Below are 21,434 nucleotides of genomic sequence, written 5' to 3' on the forward strand. Positions count from 1 at the left end.
TTAATTTAGGATACTTTTGTTTGGAAAACCAGTGGAAAACCAACCTTCTTCATCATCTTTTTATCATGCCTTATTATCTTTGATGTATTACTTGATTATTTTGACTGGTTTCTCCCCTTCAAGTATGAGGGGTGTACAACCAAGTGGGCCAAATTCTAGTCAATGTTTATTTTATACATTACACCTATAAGTATAGAAATATATATATATATATATATATATATATATATATATATCAATAATGTTCAAAAAGTTTTAGTGCTTTTATATTTTTATTGAAAATGGTGAAGGCGGAAGGAGTAGTAATAGATCGTGTCTGGCATCCCAAAGGAAGGTGACTATATAGAAGAGTTTTATTCTATTTTTTTTTTCATGGAATTTGTTGTGAAATAAATAATAATACTTAAAGGGGTACTCCACCCCTAGACATCTTATCTCCTATCCAAAGGATAGGGGATAAGATGTCTGATCGCAGGGGTCCCCCCCTCGTGACCTCACACCCTGCCACCTCAATGCAAGTCTATGGGAGGGGGTGTGGAGGCAGTGACGCCCCCTCCCATAGGCTTGCATTGAGGGGGTTGGGCGTGACATCCCGAGGGGGTGGGGCCGTGACATCACAATACTCCGGCCCCTGTATCGCCCGTCATCAGCCAAGGAGCGATCTTCTCTCCGTGCAGCTAACGAACAGGGGTGCTGCAGGAGAGATTCCAGGGGTCCCCAGCAGCAGGATCCCCGTGATCACAGGATAACATGTCTAGGGGCGGAGTATTCCTTTAATGAAATTATCATGATAAAATCAAAATATTTCCTCCAGCGCTGGGCAGTAAAGTTATATAGCTCTGTCATTGTGCCAGTGTCGCTCTCTCTTTTAACACATATTTCATCCATTTCTTTGTATATGACAGTATCCAGCACATGGATAGAGTATATAGCCAGCAGATGGGTCTATAGTTATAGATAGGTCATAGCATTGTTGGGGCTCCTACATACGTTGGCATTTCTCCATGTTGATCCCCTCCTGTTCATGGTTCTACAGTGTAAACAAACAATAAGTAGAGCAGGAATAGTGGTGAATAGGGCTGAAGAAGCAGCAAACCAATAGGAGTATCCAAGTTCATATGTTATCCCTGGAACAGCCAGAATCACCTATAGGCAAGAAAAACACTGCATATGTTATTTATCTGGTAACTACATGTGATGTATACAAGAATAATGGCTGAGCTGGATCACATGGTGGCGTCTTATCTGGATCTGAAATAATCTTTTCTCTACCAAGAAGCTGGAGGAAAGTAATCTATTACCCTACAGTGCCTCCACGGGGGAAATTAAGTATTACATGATGTATTTTGAGATCGATAGGTTATCTTTCACAATGCATGGACATGCTGGGTCCTCAACATCAAGAAATGCTCTTTGTAGCGGCTTTCTAATCCAACTAATGGTTATAAAGGAGAAACACATTGCTGCGAACTTAGAATAGGGTAAAAGGGTATTCCAAAATGGGGCCAATGCCTTTCTTGTGAGACTCAATAATATACTTCTCAAACTATATCAATTAAGACTGGACGCCATTACTTTAATCACCTTGTCCTATATCAACCAGTAGATATATATTTGGAATTATTTACATATGCATTCTTGGAATAGTATTATTTCACAGTTCTACAATTTTTCCCTTAAAGGGGTACTCCGCCCCTAGACATCTTATCCCCTATCCAAAGTACAGGAGATAAGTTGTCTGACCGCGGAAGTCCTGCCACTGGGACCCCCTGGGATCTCACTGCTGCACCTGGCGTTCGTTTAGAGCATCGAGTGCAGCGCAGGAGGCTTGTGACGTCACGGCTTCACCCCCTCCCATAGACTTGCGTTGAGGGGGCATAGCCATGACATCACGAGCATCCACCCCGCATCGCCAGTCATCGGGCATGGAGTGAAGTCTGCTCTGTGCACCGGATGTCTGGGGTGAAGCAGCCGAGATCGCAGGGGTCCCCATCGGCGGGACACCCGCGATCTGACATCTTATCCCCTATCCTTTGGATAGGGGATAAGATGTCTAAGGGTGGAGTACCCCTTTAAAATGATTAATATACCGATTTTGTGCTTCAAGATGCAGCAATAAGGGTACTCCTTAATATATATATATATATATAACCCCTAAAAATATATACCGCTAAAGAAGACCTTTCAGCAGAATCACATGGGTGTAAATAAGCCTATGGCTAGGTGGGGCTAGTCATCATGATTTCCGGCATAACTATTTTATTTTATCGTTGTTTCCAATGCTGAAATATAAGCCTATTTTTAAGATGCAAAGAAGGCTCAAGTACCCAGGGGGTGTTCCCCTGCTTAAAGGGTTACTCTGCTCCCCAGCATCCAGAACATTGAGTTCCGAACACTGGGTGTGGGCTTCCATGTTCACGCCCGCCCCCTCATGACGCCATGCCCCGCCCCATGATGTTAAGTCCTGCCCCCTCAATGCAAGTGAAGGGGCAAGGGGGGGCGTGACAACACAGGACAGGGCGTGATGTCACGAGGGGGGGCGGCCGTGAACACAGAAGCCCGCACCCAGGGTTTGGAACTCAATGTTCCAGATGCTGGGGAGCAGAGTAACCCTTTTACAAGAGCCCAGGTAAGTGAAACCCATCTCCTCTTTATACCCTGCTTGCACCCGCCCACCCTGTTTTACTGAAAGCCACTAGATAAAATGGAGATGGGCTGGACTTACCTGGGCTCTTGCCATGCTGGGAAACGCCCTCTGGGCACTTGAGCCTCATTTGCATTTCAACAAAAAGGCTTATAGCTCTGCATTGGAACAGACTATTGCAATAAAAAAGGTATGTCCAGAATCCTGATGACTAGCCCTGTCTAGCCACGTGTTTATTTACACCTGTTTTCCTGATGATTGTTCCACTTTAATGACGAGCCTTTAATGAAAAACCTTTTGTAGCATTGTCCTTACAATTTAAAAAAATGTGTCACAAATTATGTAAAACCTAGCAACAGCTTACCTCCGTTCTGTATTTTAGTGCAGTGTCTATAGCATACCAGAAAACAGCAATTCCTCCAGAAACACCTGGCGAAAGAGCAAATACGAAATTATGGGATGTAAAAGGAACATGGCATCCGTCCTGTATGCTTCGATATATATGACGTAAAACAGCTTCAATGGAGGTAGGCGGGGTGACAGGTGCCAAGAGGATTAAACCACAGTAAAAGGTAAAAAGGAGAACTTTAAAGGGGTACTCCGGTGGAAAACTTTTTTTTTTTATGAACTGGTGCCAGATTTGTAAATTACTTCTATTAAAAAAATCTTTATCCTTCCAGTACTTATTAGCAGCTGTATGCTACAGAGGAAATTCTTTGCTTTTTGAATTTCTTTTTGTCTTGTCCACAGTGCTCTCTGCTGACACCTCTGTCCATGTCAGGAACTAATAGAAGTAATTTACAAATCTTTTTAACTTTCGGGCACCAGTTGATAAAACAAAAAAAAAGTGTTTTCCAGCGGAGTACCCATTTAATGGACCAGCATGCAACGCGTATTGCCACGCCTCCTCCCTTCATGTCTATGGGAGGGGGCGTGATGGCCTTCACGCCCCCTCCCATAGACATGAATGGAGGGGGCATGGCATGACTTCACTAGGAAGTGTGACCGTGACTTTACATCCCCGTCTCAGAAGCAGCGCCCGGACAGAATGCCAGGGGGCTGCACAGAGATCACGGGGGTCCCCAGCAGCAGGACCCCAGCGATCATACATCTTATCCCCTATCCTTTGGATAGGGGAAAGGTGTGTAAACCCGGAATACCCCTTTAACAGTGATCTCCCCCGTGTCAGACTATATTACACTATGGAGCTCTCCTTCCATTTGTATTAGATATATATGAGGGTAACCATGAAGGGTATGAAAGTATTATGTCATTTTATAGGCTATAACTAGGACAGGTAGAACTTACCACCCAAAAGCAGCATTATGCCGGCAGCTTTACAGAGCCTTGTCTTGTGGTCACCTCCCCAATGGACAATATTGGTGCACTTCATTCCCAGGATCAGCACTGGTGTAACAGCAATGCTAAGGATGCCATTTACGATGACCAATGCACGGGTGACCACAAGTACCACTGTAGGGATAAGAGCAAAGACTAAACCATGAGTTTAGATGATCTATCTTCATAGTAAGACATTTGTGTACTCACCTGCGTGTTCACTGAGAAAGGAGATGGGAATATCACACGTCCAAACATTGGCCATATTATCATAAACGCACTCGCTCCACAGGCCACGGCACCGAGAGCTCAACCCTACGGAGGAGTAAGGATCCTTTGCATCTTCCTAGATCACAAATTGCACGTCATTTTAGTTATTGAGGGACACATTGCTTCCATTAGTCACTTAAAGTGTACCAGTCAGATCCAACAAAAAAAACATTTATTTTTAATATATCACTCAGTACCTAATCCTGACCATGTACATGTAATTTTTATGTGTCTAGCTCCTTTATTCATTTTTTAATTACACTTTTAATGTAGCTCACTAGTCTGAATTCCTCTCAAAGGGAGGGGGCGTGGCCTCACTGTGCAGGTCTCCGCCCCCTCCCTCAGTATACTGTCTGCTCACATCTCCCCTAGCATTAGCAAAACTACAACTCCCAGCTTGTCCTCACTGACAGTAGCGGGACACAAGATGACAGTGGGAGGATTTTTCCTCCAGCCGTGAGCCCTGCGCTCACAGCTGTCAATCAAGGAAGTGTGTCCATGACATAGGTGATGACGCATGGACACAGCAGGACTAGTATGTGTCCAAGCAGGCGGGGGGGGGGGGGCAGTTGTGTGACTGGCTTTTTCAGTGTGAAATACTGAAAATTTTCTAATGAAAGCAATTGCAAAACCTATTATTGGTTATACATGCTTTACAACATATCAAAAGTTTTTGTATCTGACAGTGCCCATTTAATGTCAAGAAAAGGGTTATGTCACACATCTACCTACTTATTCCTGTCACTAGAGAGCAGGGTATTGTGGGAGCTCAGAGGATAGTTGTACACTTTTGTATACTTTTCTAATATACTTATTTACTTTATAAGAAAATGTTATTTCCTTTTTAAAGAAATCATGGCTTATAAAAATAAAAAAAAGGACCCCTAGGGTTCCCAATACCATCCAGAACATAATCCTGTCCGACTGCAACATCATCTTTGTCACAGCAAAAGCACAGGGAGGGACAGAGTCCAGTAAGTGAGGGCAGAACTATAACTCCTTTGTGCTCACTCTTGTCCTATCAGACTGCAGCATAAAAACAGAGAGGAAGGGGTTACAAAGCAGCCTGAAGTGATTGGGTGAAGAGACCCGGCACATCACAGCAGACTCAGGCAGGAAGATGAGTCATTCAAAGTGAGGACACTGCCCTTCCAATGCACAGCAAACCAAGTGAGCAACAGATAAAAGGTATTTGTAAAAGAACTATAAGTGCTAGACACTTATATTTAGGCTTTTTTGTGGGATATGACAGGTACTCTTGAAAGAATACTTGTCATCATTTTTGGTATAAACTAGTATCATATATATATATATATATATATATATATATATATATAATGCATATACACACACGCATTAGGATGGGGTTAAAGTGAAACAGAGGGTAAAAATCTGTGAGTCACATATAGGCTCTTCACCAAAATGAATGTGCATATATGAAGTATGACATCAGCATGAGAGAAGTGTGATCCCTGGCATAGCAGTCAGGTTATACACTGATCAATTCCTATGTAAATATAAAAGTTTAATGTCATTGGGCATCTCTTCAAATCTCTACCAAGACAACGTGTAAAGGTTTTCGGCAACAGAAAATAGAGCAGAGAGAGAGAGAATCCACATTTAAACCAAAGTGGAAAAAATACAACCAAAACACACTTCAGAAAAACAAATATGTCTAATGCAATGAATAAGGTGCGCAGCATGACAAAAGAGCTCAAAGAACTAGAGTTGTTGCAGTGGTGACCCGCCTCCATCAGTGATCCGATGAGCGGGCATCTCCTTGTTATGGCGGGCACCAGGAAGTGGAGATCAGAGGTGGCCTGAGCGTTGTTAAAGGGGTACTCCCGTGGAAAACATTTTAAATGAACTGGTGCCAGAAAGTTAAACAGATTTGTAAATCACTTCTATTAAAAAATAGTAATCCTTCCAGTACTTTTTAGGGGCTGTATAATACAGAGGAAATTATTTCCTTTTTAGATTTCTCTGATGTCATGACCACAATGTTCTCTGCTGACCTCTGCTGTCTATTTTAGGAACTGTCCAGAGCAGGATAGGTTTGCTATGGGGATTTTCTCCTACTCTGGACAGTTCCTAAAATGGACAGAGGTGTCAGCAGAGAGCACTGTGGTCATGACATCAGAGAAATCCCAAAATAATAGCATTTCCTCTGTAGTATACAGCCCCTTAAAAGTACTGGAAGGAGTAAGATTTTTTAATAGAAGTCATTTACAAATCTGGTAATAGAAAGGTAGGTTTCAGCTCACCTGATCCCACACGTGCACGGCCAGCCTCTTTAAAGCAATAGAAGTGAGGAAAGGTGGAGCCAGCACTGCATAAAATGTTCTTTATTGATTCCAAGTTAAAATTCTATGGCTGGCAAGAAGTGCAAAACAAGGACAAAATAGCAAGAAGGCATAGTTTGTGATTCTCAAACGCCGACACGTTTCAGGCCATAAGGCCCTTAGTCATGGCATTCATGTGTATACTTCAGCACAATCTTTTATACTGACATAGTCCAGGTGTACACCGCCCACAAGGGGAGGGTACACCGGAACTGTTCACCTAGGACAAGCAACTTTATTGTCCAATGTGCATAAAAACATATATAAAAAATATATATAGAGAGAAACAATGCAAATGCAAACAAGAAACTTAATCCTGAATGTCTGTACCAAGAGGTTGACTGAATTTATACTGCAAAACTGAAATTCAATATATCAAATTGGAAAGGATTTTTTTTTTATATTTATAATATCTTTTAAGATATTTTACATTATTATTTCATTTGTTATATTGATTTTATTTTTATTTTTTTACTTTTTAGATTTAACTGATAAGTTAAAGGTAACGTGTATGTTACGCCGAGCGCTCCGGGTCCCCGCTCCTCCCCGGAGCGCTCGCTACACTCTCCTCACTGCAGCGCTCCGGTCAGATCCACTGACCCGGGGCGCTGCGATACCGCCTCCAGCCGGGATGCGATTCGCGATGCGGGTAGCGCCCGCTCGCGATGCGCACCCCGGCTCCCGTACCTGACTCGCTCTCCGTCGGTCCTGTCCCGGCGCGCGCGGCCCCGCTCCTTAGGGCGCGCGCGCGCCGGGTCTTTGCGATTTAAAGGGCCACTGCGCCGCTGATTGGCGCAGTGGTTCCAATTAGTCTGATCACCTGTGCACTTCCCTATATCACCTCACTTCCCCTGCACTTCCTTGCCGGATCTTGTTGCCATCGTGCCAGTGAAAGCGTTTCCTTGTGTGTTCCTAGCCTGTGTTCCAGACCTCCTGCCGTTGCCCCTGACTACGATCCTTGCTGCCTGCCCCGACCTTCTGCTACGTCCGACCTTGCTTCTGTCTACTCCCTTGTACCGCGCCTATCTTCAGCAGCCAGAGAGGTGAGCCGTTGCTAGTGGATACGACCTGGTCACTACCGCCGCAGCAAGACCATCCCGCTTTGCGGCGGGCTCTGGTGAAAACCAGTAGTGACTTAGAACCGATCCACTAGCACGGTCCACGCCAATCCCTCTCCGGCACAGAGGATCCACTACCTGCCAGCCGGCATCGTGACAGTAGATCCGGCCATGGATCCCGCTGAAGTTCCTCTGCCAGTTGTCGCTGACCTCACCACGGTGGTCGCCCAGCAGTCACAACAGATAGCGCAACAAGGCCAACAGCTGTCTCAACTGACCCTTATGCTACAGCAGTTACTACCACAGCTTCAGCAATCATCTCCTCCGCCAGCTCCTGCACCTCCTCCGCAGCGAGTGGCCGCTTCTGGTCTACGCCTATCCTTGCCGGATAAATTTGATGGGGACTCTAAGTTTTGCCGTGGCTTTCTTTCCCAATGTTCCCTGCACTTGGAGATGATGTCGGACCAGTTTCCCACTGAAAGGTCTAAGGTGGCTTTCGTAGTCAGCCTTCTGTCTGGAAAAGCCCTGTCTTGGGCCACACCGCTCTGGGACCGCAATGACCCCGTCACTGCCTCTGTACACTCCTTCTTCTCGGAAATCCGAAGTGTCTTTGAGGAACCTGCCCGAGCCTCTTCTGCTGAGACTGCCCTGTTGAACCTGGTCCAGGGTAATTCTTCCGTTGGCGAGTATGCCGTACAATTCCGTACTCTTGCTTCAGAATTATCCTGGAATAATGAGGCCCTCTGCGCGACCTTTAAAAAAGGCCTATCCAGCAACATAAAAGATGTTCTGGCCGCACGAGAAATCCCTGCTAATCTACATGAACTCATTCACCTAGCCACTCGCATTGACATGCGTTTTTCCGAAAGGCGTCAGGAGCTCCGCCAAGATATGGACTCTGTTCGCACGAGGCGTTTCTTCTCCTCGGCTCCTCTCTCCTCTGGTCCCCTGCAATCCGTTCCTGTGCCTCCCGCCGTGGAGGCTATGCAGGTCGACCGGTCTCGCCTGACACCTCAAGAGAGGACACGACGCCGCATGGAGAATCTCTGCCTGTACTGTGCTAGTACCGAACACTTCCTGAGGGATTGTCCTATCCGTCCTCCCCGCCTGGAAAGACGTACGCTGACTCCGCACAAAGGTGAGACAGTCCTTGATGTCTACTCTGCTTCTCCACGTCTTACTGTGCCTGTGCGGATGTCTGCCTCTGCCTTCTCCTTCTCTACTATGGCCTTCTTGGACTCTGGATCTGCAGGAAATTTTATTTTGGCCTCTCTCGTCAACAGGTTCAACATCCCAGTGACCAGTCTCGCCAGACCCCTCTACATCAATTGTGTAAACAATGAAAGATTGGACTGTACCATACGTTTCCGCACGGAGCCCCTTCTAATGTGCATCGGATCTCATCACGAGAGGATTGAACTTTTGGTCCTCCCCAATTGCACTTCTGAAATCCTCCTTGGACTTCCCTGGCTTCAACTTCATTCCCCAACCCTGGATTGGTCCACTGGGGAGATCAAGAGTTGGGGGCCCTCTTGTTCCAAGGACTGTCTAAAACCGGTTCCCAGTAACCCTTGCCGTGACTCTGTGGTTCCTCCAGTAACCGGTCTCCCTAAGGCCTATATGGACTTTGCGGATGTTTTTTGCAAAAAACAAGCTGAGACTCTACCTCCTCACAGGCCTTATGATTGTCCTATCGACCTCCTCCCGGGCACTACTCCACCCCGGGGCAGAATTTATCCTCTGTCCGCCCCAGAGACTCTTGCCATGTCTGAATACGTCCAGGAAAATTTAAAAAAGGGCTTTATCCGTAAATCCTCCTCTCCTGCCGGAGCCGGATTTTTCTTTGTGTCCAAAAAAGATGGCTCCCTACGTCCTTGCATTGACTACCGCGGTCTTAATAAAATCACGGTTAAGAACCGCTACCCCCTACCCCTCATCTCTGAACTCTTTGATCGCCTCCAAGGTGCCCACATCTTTACCAAACTGGACTTAAGAGGTGCTTATAATCTCATCCGCATCAGAGAGGGGGATGAATGGAAAACGGCATTTAACACCAGAGATGGACACTTTGAGTATCTGGTCATGCCCTTTGGCCTGTGCAACGCCCCTGCCGTCTTCCAAGACTTTGTTAATGAAATTTTTCGTGATCTTTTATACTCCTGTGTTGTTGTATATCTGGACGATATCCTGATTTTTTCTGCCAATCTAGAAGAACACCGCCAGCATGTCCGTATGGTTCTTCAGAGACTTCGTGACAATCAACTCTATGCCAAAATTGAGAAATGTCTGTTTGAATGCCAATCTCTTCCTTTTCTAGGATACTTGGTCTCTGGCCAGGGACTACAAATGGATCCAGACAAACTCTCTGCCGTCTTAGATTGGCCACGCCCCTCCGGACTCCGTGCTATCCAACGCTTTTTGGGGTTCGCCAATTATTACAGGCAATTTATTCCACATTTTTCTACCGTTGTGGCTCCTATCGTGGCTTTAACCAAAAAAAATGCCGATCCCAAGTCTTGGCCTCCTCAAGCGGAAGACGCCTTTAAACGGCTCAAGTCTGCCTTTTCTTCGGCTCCCGTGCTCTCCAGACCTGACCCTTCCAAACCCTTCCTATTGGAGGTTGATGCCTCCTCAGTGGGAGCTGGAGCTGTTCTTCTACAAAAAAATTCTTCCGGGCATGCTGTCACTTGTGGGTTTTTTTTCTAGGACCTTCTCTCCGGCGGAGAGGAACTACTCCATCGGGGATCGAGAGCTTCTAGCCATCAAATTAGCACTTGAGGAATGGAGGCATCTGCTGGAGGGATCAAGATTTCCAGTTATTATTTACACCGATCACAAGAACCTCTCCTACCTCCAGTCTGCCCAACGGCTGAATCCTCGCCAGGCCCGGTGGTCTCTGTTCTTTGCCCGATTTAATTTTGAAATTCACTTTCGGCCTGCCGATAAGAACATTAGGGCCGATGCTCTCTCTCGTTCCTCGGATGCTTCGGAAGTTGAACTCTCTCCGCAACACATCATTCCTCCTGACTGCCTGATTTCCACTTCTCCAGCCTCCATCAGGCAAACTCCTCCAGGAAAGACCTTTGTTTCTCCACGCCAACGCCTCGGAATCCTCAAATGGGGTCACTCCTCCCATCTCGCAGGTCATGTGGGCATCAAGAAATCTGTGCAACTCATCTCTCGCTTCTATTGGTGGCCGACTCTGGAGACGGATGTTGTGGACTTTGTGCGAGCCTGCACTATCTGTGCCCGGGATAAGACTCCTCGCCAGAAGCCCGCTGGTTTTCTTCATCCCCTGCCTGTCCCCGAACAGCCTTGGTCTCTGATTGGTATGGATTTTATTACTGATTTACCCCCTTCCCGTGGCAACACTGTTATTTGGGTGGTCGTTGATCGATTCTCCAAAATGGCACATTTCATCCCTCTTCCTGGTCTTCCTTCAGCGCCTCAGTTGGCTAAACAATTTTTTGTACACATTTTTCGTCTTCACGGGTTGCCTACGCAGATCGTCTCGGATAGAGGCGTCCAATTCGTGTCTAAATTCTGGAGGGCTCTCTGTAAACAACTCAAGATTAAATTAAATTTTTCTTCTGCATATCATCCTCAATCCAATGGACAAGTAGAAAGAATTAACCAGGTCTTGGGTGATTATTTACGACATTTTGTTTCCTCCCGCCAGGATGATTGGGCAGATCTCCTTCCATGGGCCGAATTCTCGTATAACTTCAGAGTCTCTGAATCTTCCTCCAAATCCCCATTTTTCGTGGTGTACGGCCGTCACCCTCTTCCCCCCCTCCCTACCCCCTTGCCCTCTGGTCTGCCCGCTGTGGATGAAATTTCTCGTGACCTTTCCATCATATGGAGAGAGACCCAAAATTCTCTCTTACAGGCTTCATCACGCATGAAGAAGTTCGCGGATAAGAAAAGAAGAGCTCCTCCCATTTTTTCCCCTGGAGACAAGGTATGGCTCTCCGCTAAATATGTCCGCTTCCGTGTCCCTAGCTACAAGTTGGGACCACGCTATCTTGGTCCTTTCAAAATTTTGTGCCAGATTAATCCTGTCTCTTACAAACTTCTTCTTCCTCCTTCTCTTCGTATTCCTAATGCCTTTCACGTTTCTCTTCTTAAACCACTCATCATCAACCGTTTCTCTCCCAAATCTGTTCCTCCCACTCCTGTTTCCGGCTCCTCGGACATCTTCTCCGTCAAAGAGATTCTGGCATCCAAAAAGGTCAGAGGGAAAACCTTTTTTTTAGTGGATTGGGAGGGTTGTGGTCCAGAAGAGAGATCCTGGGAACCTGAGGACAATATCCTAGACAAAAGTCTGCTCCTCAGGTTCTCAGGCTCTAAGAAGAGGGGGAGACCCAAGGGGGGGGGTACTGTTACGCCGAGCGCTCCGGGTCCCCGCTCCTCCCCGGAGCGCTCGCTACACTCTCCTCACTGCAGCGCTCCGGTCAGATCCACTGACCCGGGGCGCTGCGATACCGCCTCCAGCCGGGATGCGATTCGCGATGCGGGTAGCGCCCGCTCGCGATGCGCACCCCGGCTCCCGTACCTGACTCGCTCTCCGTCGGTCCTGTCCCGGCGCGCGCGGCCCCGCTCCTTAGGGCGCGCGCGCGCCGGGTCTTTGCGATTTAAAGGGCCACTGCGCCGCTGATTGGCGCAGTGGTTCCAATTAGTCTGATCACCTGTGCACTTCCCTATATCACCTCACTTCCCCTGCACTTCCTTGCCGGATCTTGTTGCCATCGTGCCAGTGAAAGCGTTTCCTTGTGTGTTCCTAGCCTGTGTTCCAGACCTCCTGCCGTTGCCCCTGACTACGATCCTTGCTGCCTGCCCCGACCTTCTGCTACGTCCGACCTTGCTTCTGTCTACTCCCTTGTACCGCGCCTATCTTCAGCAGCCAGAGAGGTGAGCCGTTGCTAGTGGATACGACCTGGTCACTACCGCCGCAGCAAGACCATCACGCTTTGCGGCGGGCTCTGGTGAAAACCAGTAGTGACTTAGAACCGATCCACTAGCACGGACCACGCCAATCCCTCTCCGGCACAGAGGATCCACTACCTGCCAGCCGGCATCGTGACAGTGTATATAACTTCATTTTTTAATTCTTTTAATATTTATCAATACTGAAAACCACAAAAAGACCCAACTTTCCACATGAATCTAAATGATCAATAGTGGAGGATCAAATCAGTTCTATTGTTAAGACCATGGGGATAAATACTATTAACCAAATAAATCCACATAGCTTCTCTATTGTGTAGTAGTCGAATATTGTGTAACCCCCCCCCCCCCCCCCCCGCCCCCCCCTCTCTTACTGGGTATCATTTTTTCAAGAGCACAAAAAGTAAAACTAGAAACATCACCATTATGAACCGAAAAAAAAGTGTTTGGATACATTAGACATAGCACCACTGAGGGGACCACCAGAATGCCCAATATGTTCCTGAATGCGTTTCTTAAAGGGTACCTCTCATCAAATAAACTTTTGATATATTTTAGATTAATGAACGTTGAATAACTTTCCAATAGCATGTTAATTAAAAATATGCTTCTTTCTATTGTATTTTTCCCGATCAGTCCTGTCAGCAAGCATTTCTGACTCATGCTGGAGTCCTAAACACTCAGAGCTGCCAGCCTGCTTTGTTCACAGCCAAACAGGCTGTGAACAAAGCAGGCTGGCAGCTCTGAGTGTTCTCCTTTGTGAACAAAGCAGACTGGCAGCTCGTAGTGTTTAGGACTCCAGCATGAGTCTGAAATGCTTGCTGCCAGGACTGGTAGGGAGACCCCTAGTGGTCATTTCTTCAAAGTGGAAAATTAAATAGAAAGAAGAATATTTTTTAATAACATGCAATTGTGAAGTTATTCTGCATACATTAATCTATAATATATCAAAAGTTTTTTTGGTAAGAGGTACCCTTTAAGTGGCGTTTAGTACTACCAATATAAATCAAGGCACATGCTTCACATGTAATTATCATGAATATTAAAATTATTAATTAATATTTTATCAACTGTTATTCTAAACTAGTGATATATAAAATGACATGTGAAGCATGTGCCTTGATTTATATTGGTAGTACTAAACGTCCACTTGAGAAACGCATTCAGGAACATATTGGGCATTCTGGTGCTCCCCTCAGTGGTGCTATGTCTAATGTATCCAAACACTTTTTTTCGGTTCATAATTGTGATGTTTCTAGTTTTACTTTTTGTGCTCTTGAAAAAATGATACCCAGTAAGAGAGGGGGGGACAATATTCGACTACAACACAATAGAGAAGCTATGTGGATTTATTTGGTTAATAGTATTTATCCCCATGGTCTTAACAATAGAACTGATTTCATCCTCCACTATTGATCATTTAGATTCATGTGGAAAGTTGGGTCTTTTTGTGGTTTTCAGTATTGATAAATATTAAAAGAATTAAAAAATGAAGTAATATACACGTTACCTTTAACTTATCAGTTAAATCTAAAAAAATAAAAAAATAAAGATAAAATCAATATAACAAATGAAATAATAATGTTAAATATCTTTAAAAATATTATAAATATAAAAAAAAAATCCTTTCCAATTTGATATATTGAATTTCAGTTTTGCAGTATAAATTCAGTCAACCTCTTGGTACAGACATTCAGGATTAAGTTTCTTGTTTGCATTTGCATTGTTTCTCTCTATATATATTTTTTTTTATATATATGTTTTTATGCACATTGGACAATAAAGTTGCTTGTCCTAGGAGAACAGTTCCGGTGTACCCTCCCCTTGTGGGCGGTGTACACCTGGACTATGTCAGTATAAAAGATTGTGCTGAAGTATACACATGTTTGCCATGACTAAGGGCCTTAGGCCTGAAACGCGTCGGCGTTTGAGAATCACAAACTATGCCTTCTTGCAATTTTGTCCATGTTTTGCACTTCTTGCCAGCCATGGAATTTTAACTTGGAATCAATTAAGAACATTTTTATGCGGTGCTGGCTCCACCTTTCCTCACTTCTATTAATTTACAAATCTGTTTAACTTTCTGGCACCAATTGATTTAAAAAAAAAAGAAGTTTTCCACGGGAGTACCCCTTTAAACATATGCACAAAAACAAGCCTCACAAACTTTTCTTTGTCTTAAAGGAGTACTCTAATGCAGGTAAAACGTTTAGGGGATAAGTATATGATTGCGGGGGAGTCCGACCGCTGGGGCCCCCAGCAATCTCCTGCACGGCACCTCGGCAGTCTCCAGGAATTGAGCGTGTTGACCTCTGCACTAAGCCGTGACAGTCGCGCCCCTTCTTTGTATCTCTATCTCTACAGTGTTCAGGTATCTCTGGTTCTCCCATAGAGATCCATCCATGGAGGGGGGCGTGTTGACCGCCGCTTCATGTGAGAGTTAGTAAGCTCAGTTCCTGTGGACTGCCAGGGTGCCATGCAGGAGGCACTGGACCACCCACGATCAGTCGCTTATCCCCTATCCTTTGGAGTGCCACAGAGAAGAAAAGAAGACCTTCGGCGGCCATCTTGACTCGCAATTTCCCCTAAGCTTCACAGAGTTAAAGGGGTTCTCCGGTGCTCGAGTGTTCTGAACATCGTGTTCAGAATGCTCGGAGCTGTAGGCCGTGATCGTGACGTCACAGCCACACCCCCTCGTGATGTCACGCTACGCCCCCTCCATTCACGTCTACAGGAGGGGGCGTGTGGGCAGACACACCCCCTCACATAGACATGAATGGAGGGGCGTGGCGTGACATCACGATCTGACATCCCCTAAGATGTCTAGCAAGGGAGTACCCCTTTAAATGCACACATCTACATGATCACTGTGCCAGGAGGTGCGGTCATCCCGAAAACCACATACTGTACATATATGTGACCGTGTGCATGCATGTCACGTGCTCTAGGGATAAAAATACAAATAAGCCCCTCCCCTAATAAAATTTGAAATCACCCTCTTTTACCATTTTACTTATAAATGTATTTATTTATTTTTTGAACATTTTTTTTTTTGTATTGCCGCGTGCAGAAATGTCTGAAGTATTAACATATAATGTTAATTATCCCGTAAATGTAGAAAAAAATAATTTCAAAGTCCATTAACTCGGCTACTTACACACTCCACTTTTGATCGGCACAATAGAGGATACAGAGATGGAAACTTTACACCAGTGTTTTCCAAAGAGGATGCCTCCAGCTGTTGCAAAACTACAACTCCCAGCATGCCCGGACAGCCGAAGGCTGTCCGGGCATGCTGGAAGTTGGGGTTTTGCAACAGCTGGAGACACCCTCGTTGGGAAACACTGTTTTACCCATATGGTTATGGCTCTCAGGGGGTTAACAATTCGGTGTGCCACGTAAACTGCACGGAGTTCAGATATGAAATTATTTCGCAGTGGGAAATCTGACATTTACACAGCAATAAGCAGCATTCTTATTCCCAGTCTTCCCAGTCAGTGCTTACTGATTTGTTACAGCGAGAAAAGCTCAAACAGAATGCAAATACGGTGCAAATACAAGATGGGCTCTTATACCTCCCTCTCCTAGAAAGACAGTTTCTACGTTTTTGTTTCTTTCACATAGATATCCTTCTTTAAACATCTGAAAAGTCGAGGAGTATGGGATGTGCAGAATTAAATTTAGGGGGATATAGGGGATATAGGTCTCTTAGTGCAAATTACACACCATGAACTTCCAATAAGGTTACATCTCAGGTTATAGACCAGGAGGAGCTGAGCAGATGATATATACAATACAGTACAATCTGCAGGAATCATGTTGTAGAGCAGGAGGAGCTGAGCAGATGATATATACAATACAGTACAATCTGCAGGTATCATGTTATAGAGCAGGAGGAGCTGAGCAGATGATATATACAATACAGTACAATCTGCAGGTGTCATGTTATAGAACAGGAAGAGCTGAGCAGATGATATACACAATACAGTACCATCTGCAGGTATCATGTTATAGAGCAGGAGGAGCTGAGCAGATGATGTATACAATACAGTACAATCTGCAGGTATCATGTTATAGAGCAGGAGGAGCTGAGCAGATGATGTATACAATACAGTACAATCTGCAGGTATCATGTTATAGAGCAGGAGGAGCTGAGCAGATGATATATACAATACAGTACAATCTGCAGGTATCATGTTATAGAGCAGGAGGAGCTGAGCAGATGATATATACAATACAGTACAATCTGCAGGTGTCATGTTATAGAGCAGGAGGAGCTGAGAAGATGATATCTACAATACAGTACAATCTGCAGTTATCCTGTTATAGAGCAGGAGGAGCTGAGCAAATTATATATACATATATATATTTATATATATATATATTACAGTACAATCTGCAGGTATCATGTTATAGGTTCTCCTGCTCTATAACATGATACCTGCAGATTGTACTGTATTGTATATATCCTCTGCTCAGCTCCTCCTGCTCTATAACATGTAACCTGCAGATTGTATTGTATTGTATATATCATCTGCTCAGCTCCTCCTGCTCTATAACATGATACCTGCAGATTGTACTGTATTGTATATATCATCTGCTCAACTCCTCCTGCTCTATAACATTATACCTGCAGATTGTACTGTATTGTATATATCATCTGCTCAGCTCCTCCTGCTCTATATATAACATGATACCTGTAGATTGTACTGTATTGTATATATCATCTCCTTAACTCCTCCTGCTCTATAACATGTTACCTGCAGATTGTACTGTATTGTATGTATCATCTGCTCAGTTCCTCCTGCTCTATAACACAATACCTGCAGATTGTACTGTATTGTATATATCATCTGCTCAGCTCCTCCTGCTCTATAACACAATACCTGCAGATTGTACTGTATTGTATATATCATCTGCTCAGTTCCTCCTGCTCTATAACATGATACCTGCAGATTGTACTGTATTGTATATATCATCTGCTCAGCTCCTCCTGCTCTATAACATGATAACTGCATATTGTACTGTATTGTATATACCATCTGCTCAGCTCCTCCTGCTCTATAACATAATACCTTCAGATTGTACTGTATTGTATATATCATCTGCTCAGCTCCTCCTGCTCTATAACCTGATACCTGTAGATTGTATTGTATTGTATATATCATCTGCTCAGCTCCTCCTGCTCTATAACATGATACCTGCAGATTGTACTGTATTGTATATATCATCTGCTCAGCTCCTCCTGCTCTATAACATGATACCTGTTGATTGTACTGTATTGTATATATCATCTGCTCAGCTCCTCCTGCTCTATAACATGATAACATGATACCTGCAGATTGTACTGTATTGTATGTATCATCTGCTCAGTTCCTCCTGCTCTATAACACAATACCTGCATATTGTACTGTATTGTATATATAATCTGCTCAGTTCCTCCTGCTCTATAACATGATACCTGCAGATTGTACTGTATTGTATATATCATCTGCTCAGCTCCTCCTGCTCTATAACATGATAACTGCATATTGTACTGTATTGTATATACCATTTGCTCAGCTCCTCCTGCTCTATAACATAATACCTTCAGATTGTACTGTATTGTATATATCATCTGCTCAGCTCCTCCTGCTCTATAACCTGATACCTGTAGATTGTATTGTATTGTATATATCATCTGCTCAGCTCCTCCTGCTCTATAACATGATACCTGCAGATTGTACTGTATTGTATATATCATCTGCTCAGCTCCTCCTGCTCTATAACATGATACCTGCAGATTGTACTGTATTGCATATATCATCTGCTCAGCTCCTCCTGCTCTATAACATGATACCTGCAGATTGTACTGTATTGTATATATCATCTACTCAGCTCCTTCTGCTCTATATCATGATACCTTCAGATTGTACTATAATGTATATATCATCTGCTCAGCTCCTCCTGCTCTATAACATAATAACTGAAGATTGGGTTTTATTTTCAATATGACAGGTTTCCTTAAATTATTTGTAATATTCTTACATGTTAACGCAGCATTTTGAGAGATGCAGATAAAGAAAGGCTTTAGGGGTTCATGTATACATCAGAATGGCGCATATTCCATGTGCCCCTGTACGATGCATACACACATAAAGCACAATATTAGAGGAGAATACTTTCCTGGTGCCCTTCTTTAAGGGGTGCAGACATATTTACCGATCTTTCCTTTCGTTTTGCAGGTGGCTCAGTATTCATGCGGAGGCATTGCTTGAGGAGCACCAAGGGGTAAATAAATGCCCCCAATGCACTGAACAGCCTCATTTGGAGATCAATAAAACTGATATTAACAGACAAGCGGTGCACCAAAGCGCCATTTTAGAGGTATCATGATGCTCATGGTAATGGCCTCTGTTAAAGGGGTACTCCCATGGAAAACAATTTTTTTTAATCAACTGGTCTCAGAAAGTTAAACAGATTTGTAAATTATGTTAAAAGTAAATGGGGCTCAAAGGTCAAAGACATCTGGTTTAAAATAATTAATATTTATTAATATAGAATGATAGATTAAATAGAGAATGTACAGGGCCCTTGTACTCCCCTAATTAATGTAATAAAATACACAATAATAAAATATAATAATACCAATAACAACTATAAAAAATAATCTGCGACTTGAGCCTGTAATATCAATATAGCAATCTAATAATCCTGTGGAACAACACAATGCAAATGTTCATTCAATTGATCCTATTCTCAGAGATCTTCAATATAAAGCAGATACAATGTAGCAGCTACAGATATACAGTTAGTCAATTGATGCAATGGTACCGTATCTGTCCAGACAGTGGCAACTCGATCCCACCGATACAATGTAGTGCTTGGTGAACAGTGAACAGTCACTAAAGATCACTCCTTATACATCTCTGTGTATACCACACATCAAAATGTCATATCAAATCAGCCAGTTGGCAATAAGCTCCGTACAATGCTCACCACTCCGGGGTGTCACGGATCTCCCTTCAGTGTTGTCCTGTGTGCCGGCTGTATAGAGTCTTTCGCCCAGTGACTAGCCTCAGTCAGGGATCGCACTGCTGGAGTCTCGGCCAACTCCTAAGAACGCAGCACTTGGTGGTGGGCACCGTTTGGGGGGACTGCAGCGCTGTCAAGTGGAGTCCCTTGGTCGGACCAGCTGGGAATGGTGGCGGTCAGCAAGCATAAAGTCCTTATTGTGGATAGCCCGATTGGCTTTTCACTTGCAATTAATATAACAGCTGGATGCGGTATAAGGGTGAATAACCCGGCGGCGTTCCTCGTGCACAGGTCGCGCGCTCGGGAGATGGCGCACTGTAATAGATGCCTTGGATCTGTCGGATGATCGCTATTAATGTCAGGCAAGTGTTCTATATTGTCAGGCTCAATATCGCATATTTAAAATCGCTGGACGCGTTTCAAAACCATCCTCGGTTTTTTCTTCAGCAGTGGAACGTGTGAACTATAAAATAATAGTGGTTTATATACCTTAAATCACGCCCCTTCATAATGACCTAAACTATGACCTCACATCCTGGGCAAAGAAATTCATTAATTTACATTTCAAAAACACACTACCTAATTACAAAGAACTCTAGTTATGCTTGTCTGTGGACATATCAACACTTATATACAAATTATAAAAAACCATATAAAAAGCATATAACATTATGAACAATATGCAATTGTAATAGTAACTTGAGGCATATGAGAATGAATCTCAATCACATGCTAAGAATATTAGTACTATTAGATGTCAGTAAAATAATAAAAATATATAACTGTATAACTGATAAAAATAAAAAATAAAAATAGTGTAGTGTGATATCTGATATTATACTATTCAAAAATTGTAGAATATGGGGGAAAAACTCTGGGAAAATAACAAATAAAAAATAGAAAATAAATAAAAATAAAAATAAATATATATATTTATATTTATTTTTATTTATATTTATTTTTATTTATTTTCTATTTTTTATTTGTTATTTTCCCAGAGTTTTTCCCCCATATTCTACAATTTTTGAATAGTATAATATCAGATATCACACTACACTATTTTTATTTTTTATTTTTATCAGTTATACAGTTATATATTTTTATTATTTTACTGACATCTAATAGTACTAATATTCTTAGCATGTGATTGAGATTCATTCTCATATGCCTCAAGTTACTATTACAATTGCATATTGTTCATAATGTTATATGCTTTTTATATGGTTTTTTATAATTTGTATATAAGTGTTGATATGTCCACAGACAAGCATAACTAGAGTTCTTTGTAATTAGGTAGTGTGTTTTTGAAATGTAAATTAATGAATTTCTTTGCCCAGGATGTGAGGTCATAGTTTAGGTCATTATGAAGGGGCGTGATTTAAGGTATATAAACCACTATTATTTTATAGTTCACACGTTCCGCTGCTGAAGAAAAAACCGAGGATGGTTTTGAAACGCGTCCAGCGATTTTAAATATGCGATATTGAGCCTGACAATATAGAACACTTGCCTGACCTTAATAGCGATCATCCGACAGATCCAAGGCATCTATTACAGTGCGCCATCTCCAGAGCGCGCGACCTGTGCACGAGGAACGCCGCCGGGTTATTCACCCTTATACCGCATCCAGCCGTTATATTAATTGCAAGTAAAAAGCCAATCGGGCTATCCACAATAAGGACTTTATGCTTGCTGACCGCCACCATTCCCAGCTGGTCCGACTAAGGGACTCCGCTTAACAGCGCTGCAGTCCCCCCCAAACGGTGCCCACCACCAAGTGCTGCGTTCTTAGGAGTTGGCCGAGACTCCAGCAGTGCGATC

At 43.6% G+C, this 21,434-nt stretch overlaps 1 protein-coding gene across 6 annotated transcripts in view; it reads right to left on the minus strand.

Moving 5' to 3' along the window:
* Positions 1-265: 265 nt before the first annotated feature.
* Positions 266-21,434, minus strand: part of LOC130293813 (claudin-16-like) — a 35,102-nt gene continuing 13,933 nt past the window's right edge. For all 6 annotated transcript variants that reach the window (XM_056542944.1, XM_056542946.1, XM_056542943.1 and 3 more), the window contains exons 3-6: positions 4,193-4,328; positions 3,953-4,117; positions 3,009-3,073; positions 266-1,146 (exon numbers count right to left, since the gene is read on the minus strand). In XM_056542944.1, the coding sequence (XP_056398919.1) occupies positions 952-1,146; positions 3,009-3,073; positions 3,953-4,117; positions 4,193-4,328 (561 nt within the window). In that variant the 3' untranslated portion in view covers positions 266-951. The remainder of the gene's footprint in view (positions 1,147-3,008; positions 3,074-3,952; positions 4,118-4,192; positions 4,329-21,434) is intronic.

Source organism: Hyla sarda, chromosome 10 (assembly GCF_029499605.1).
Source record: "Hyla sarda isolate aHylSar1 chromosome 10, aHylSar1.hap1, whole genome shotgun sequence".
Taxonomy (NCBI): domain Eukaryota; kingdom Metazoa; phylum Chordata; class Amphibia; order Anura; family Hylidae; genus Hyla; species Hyla sarda.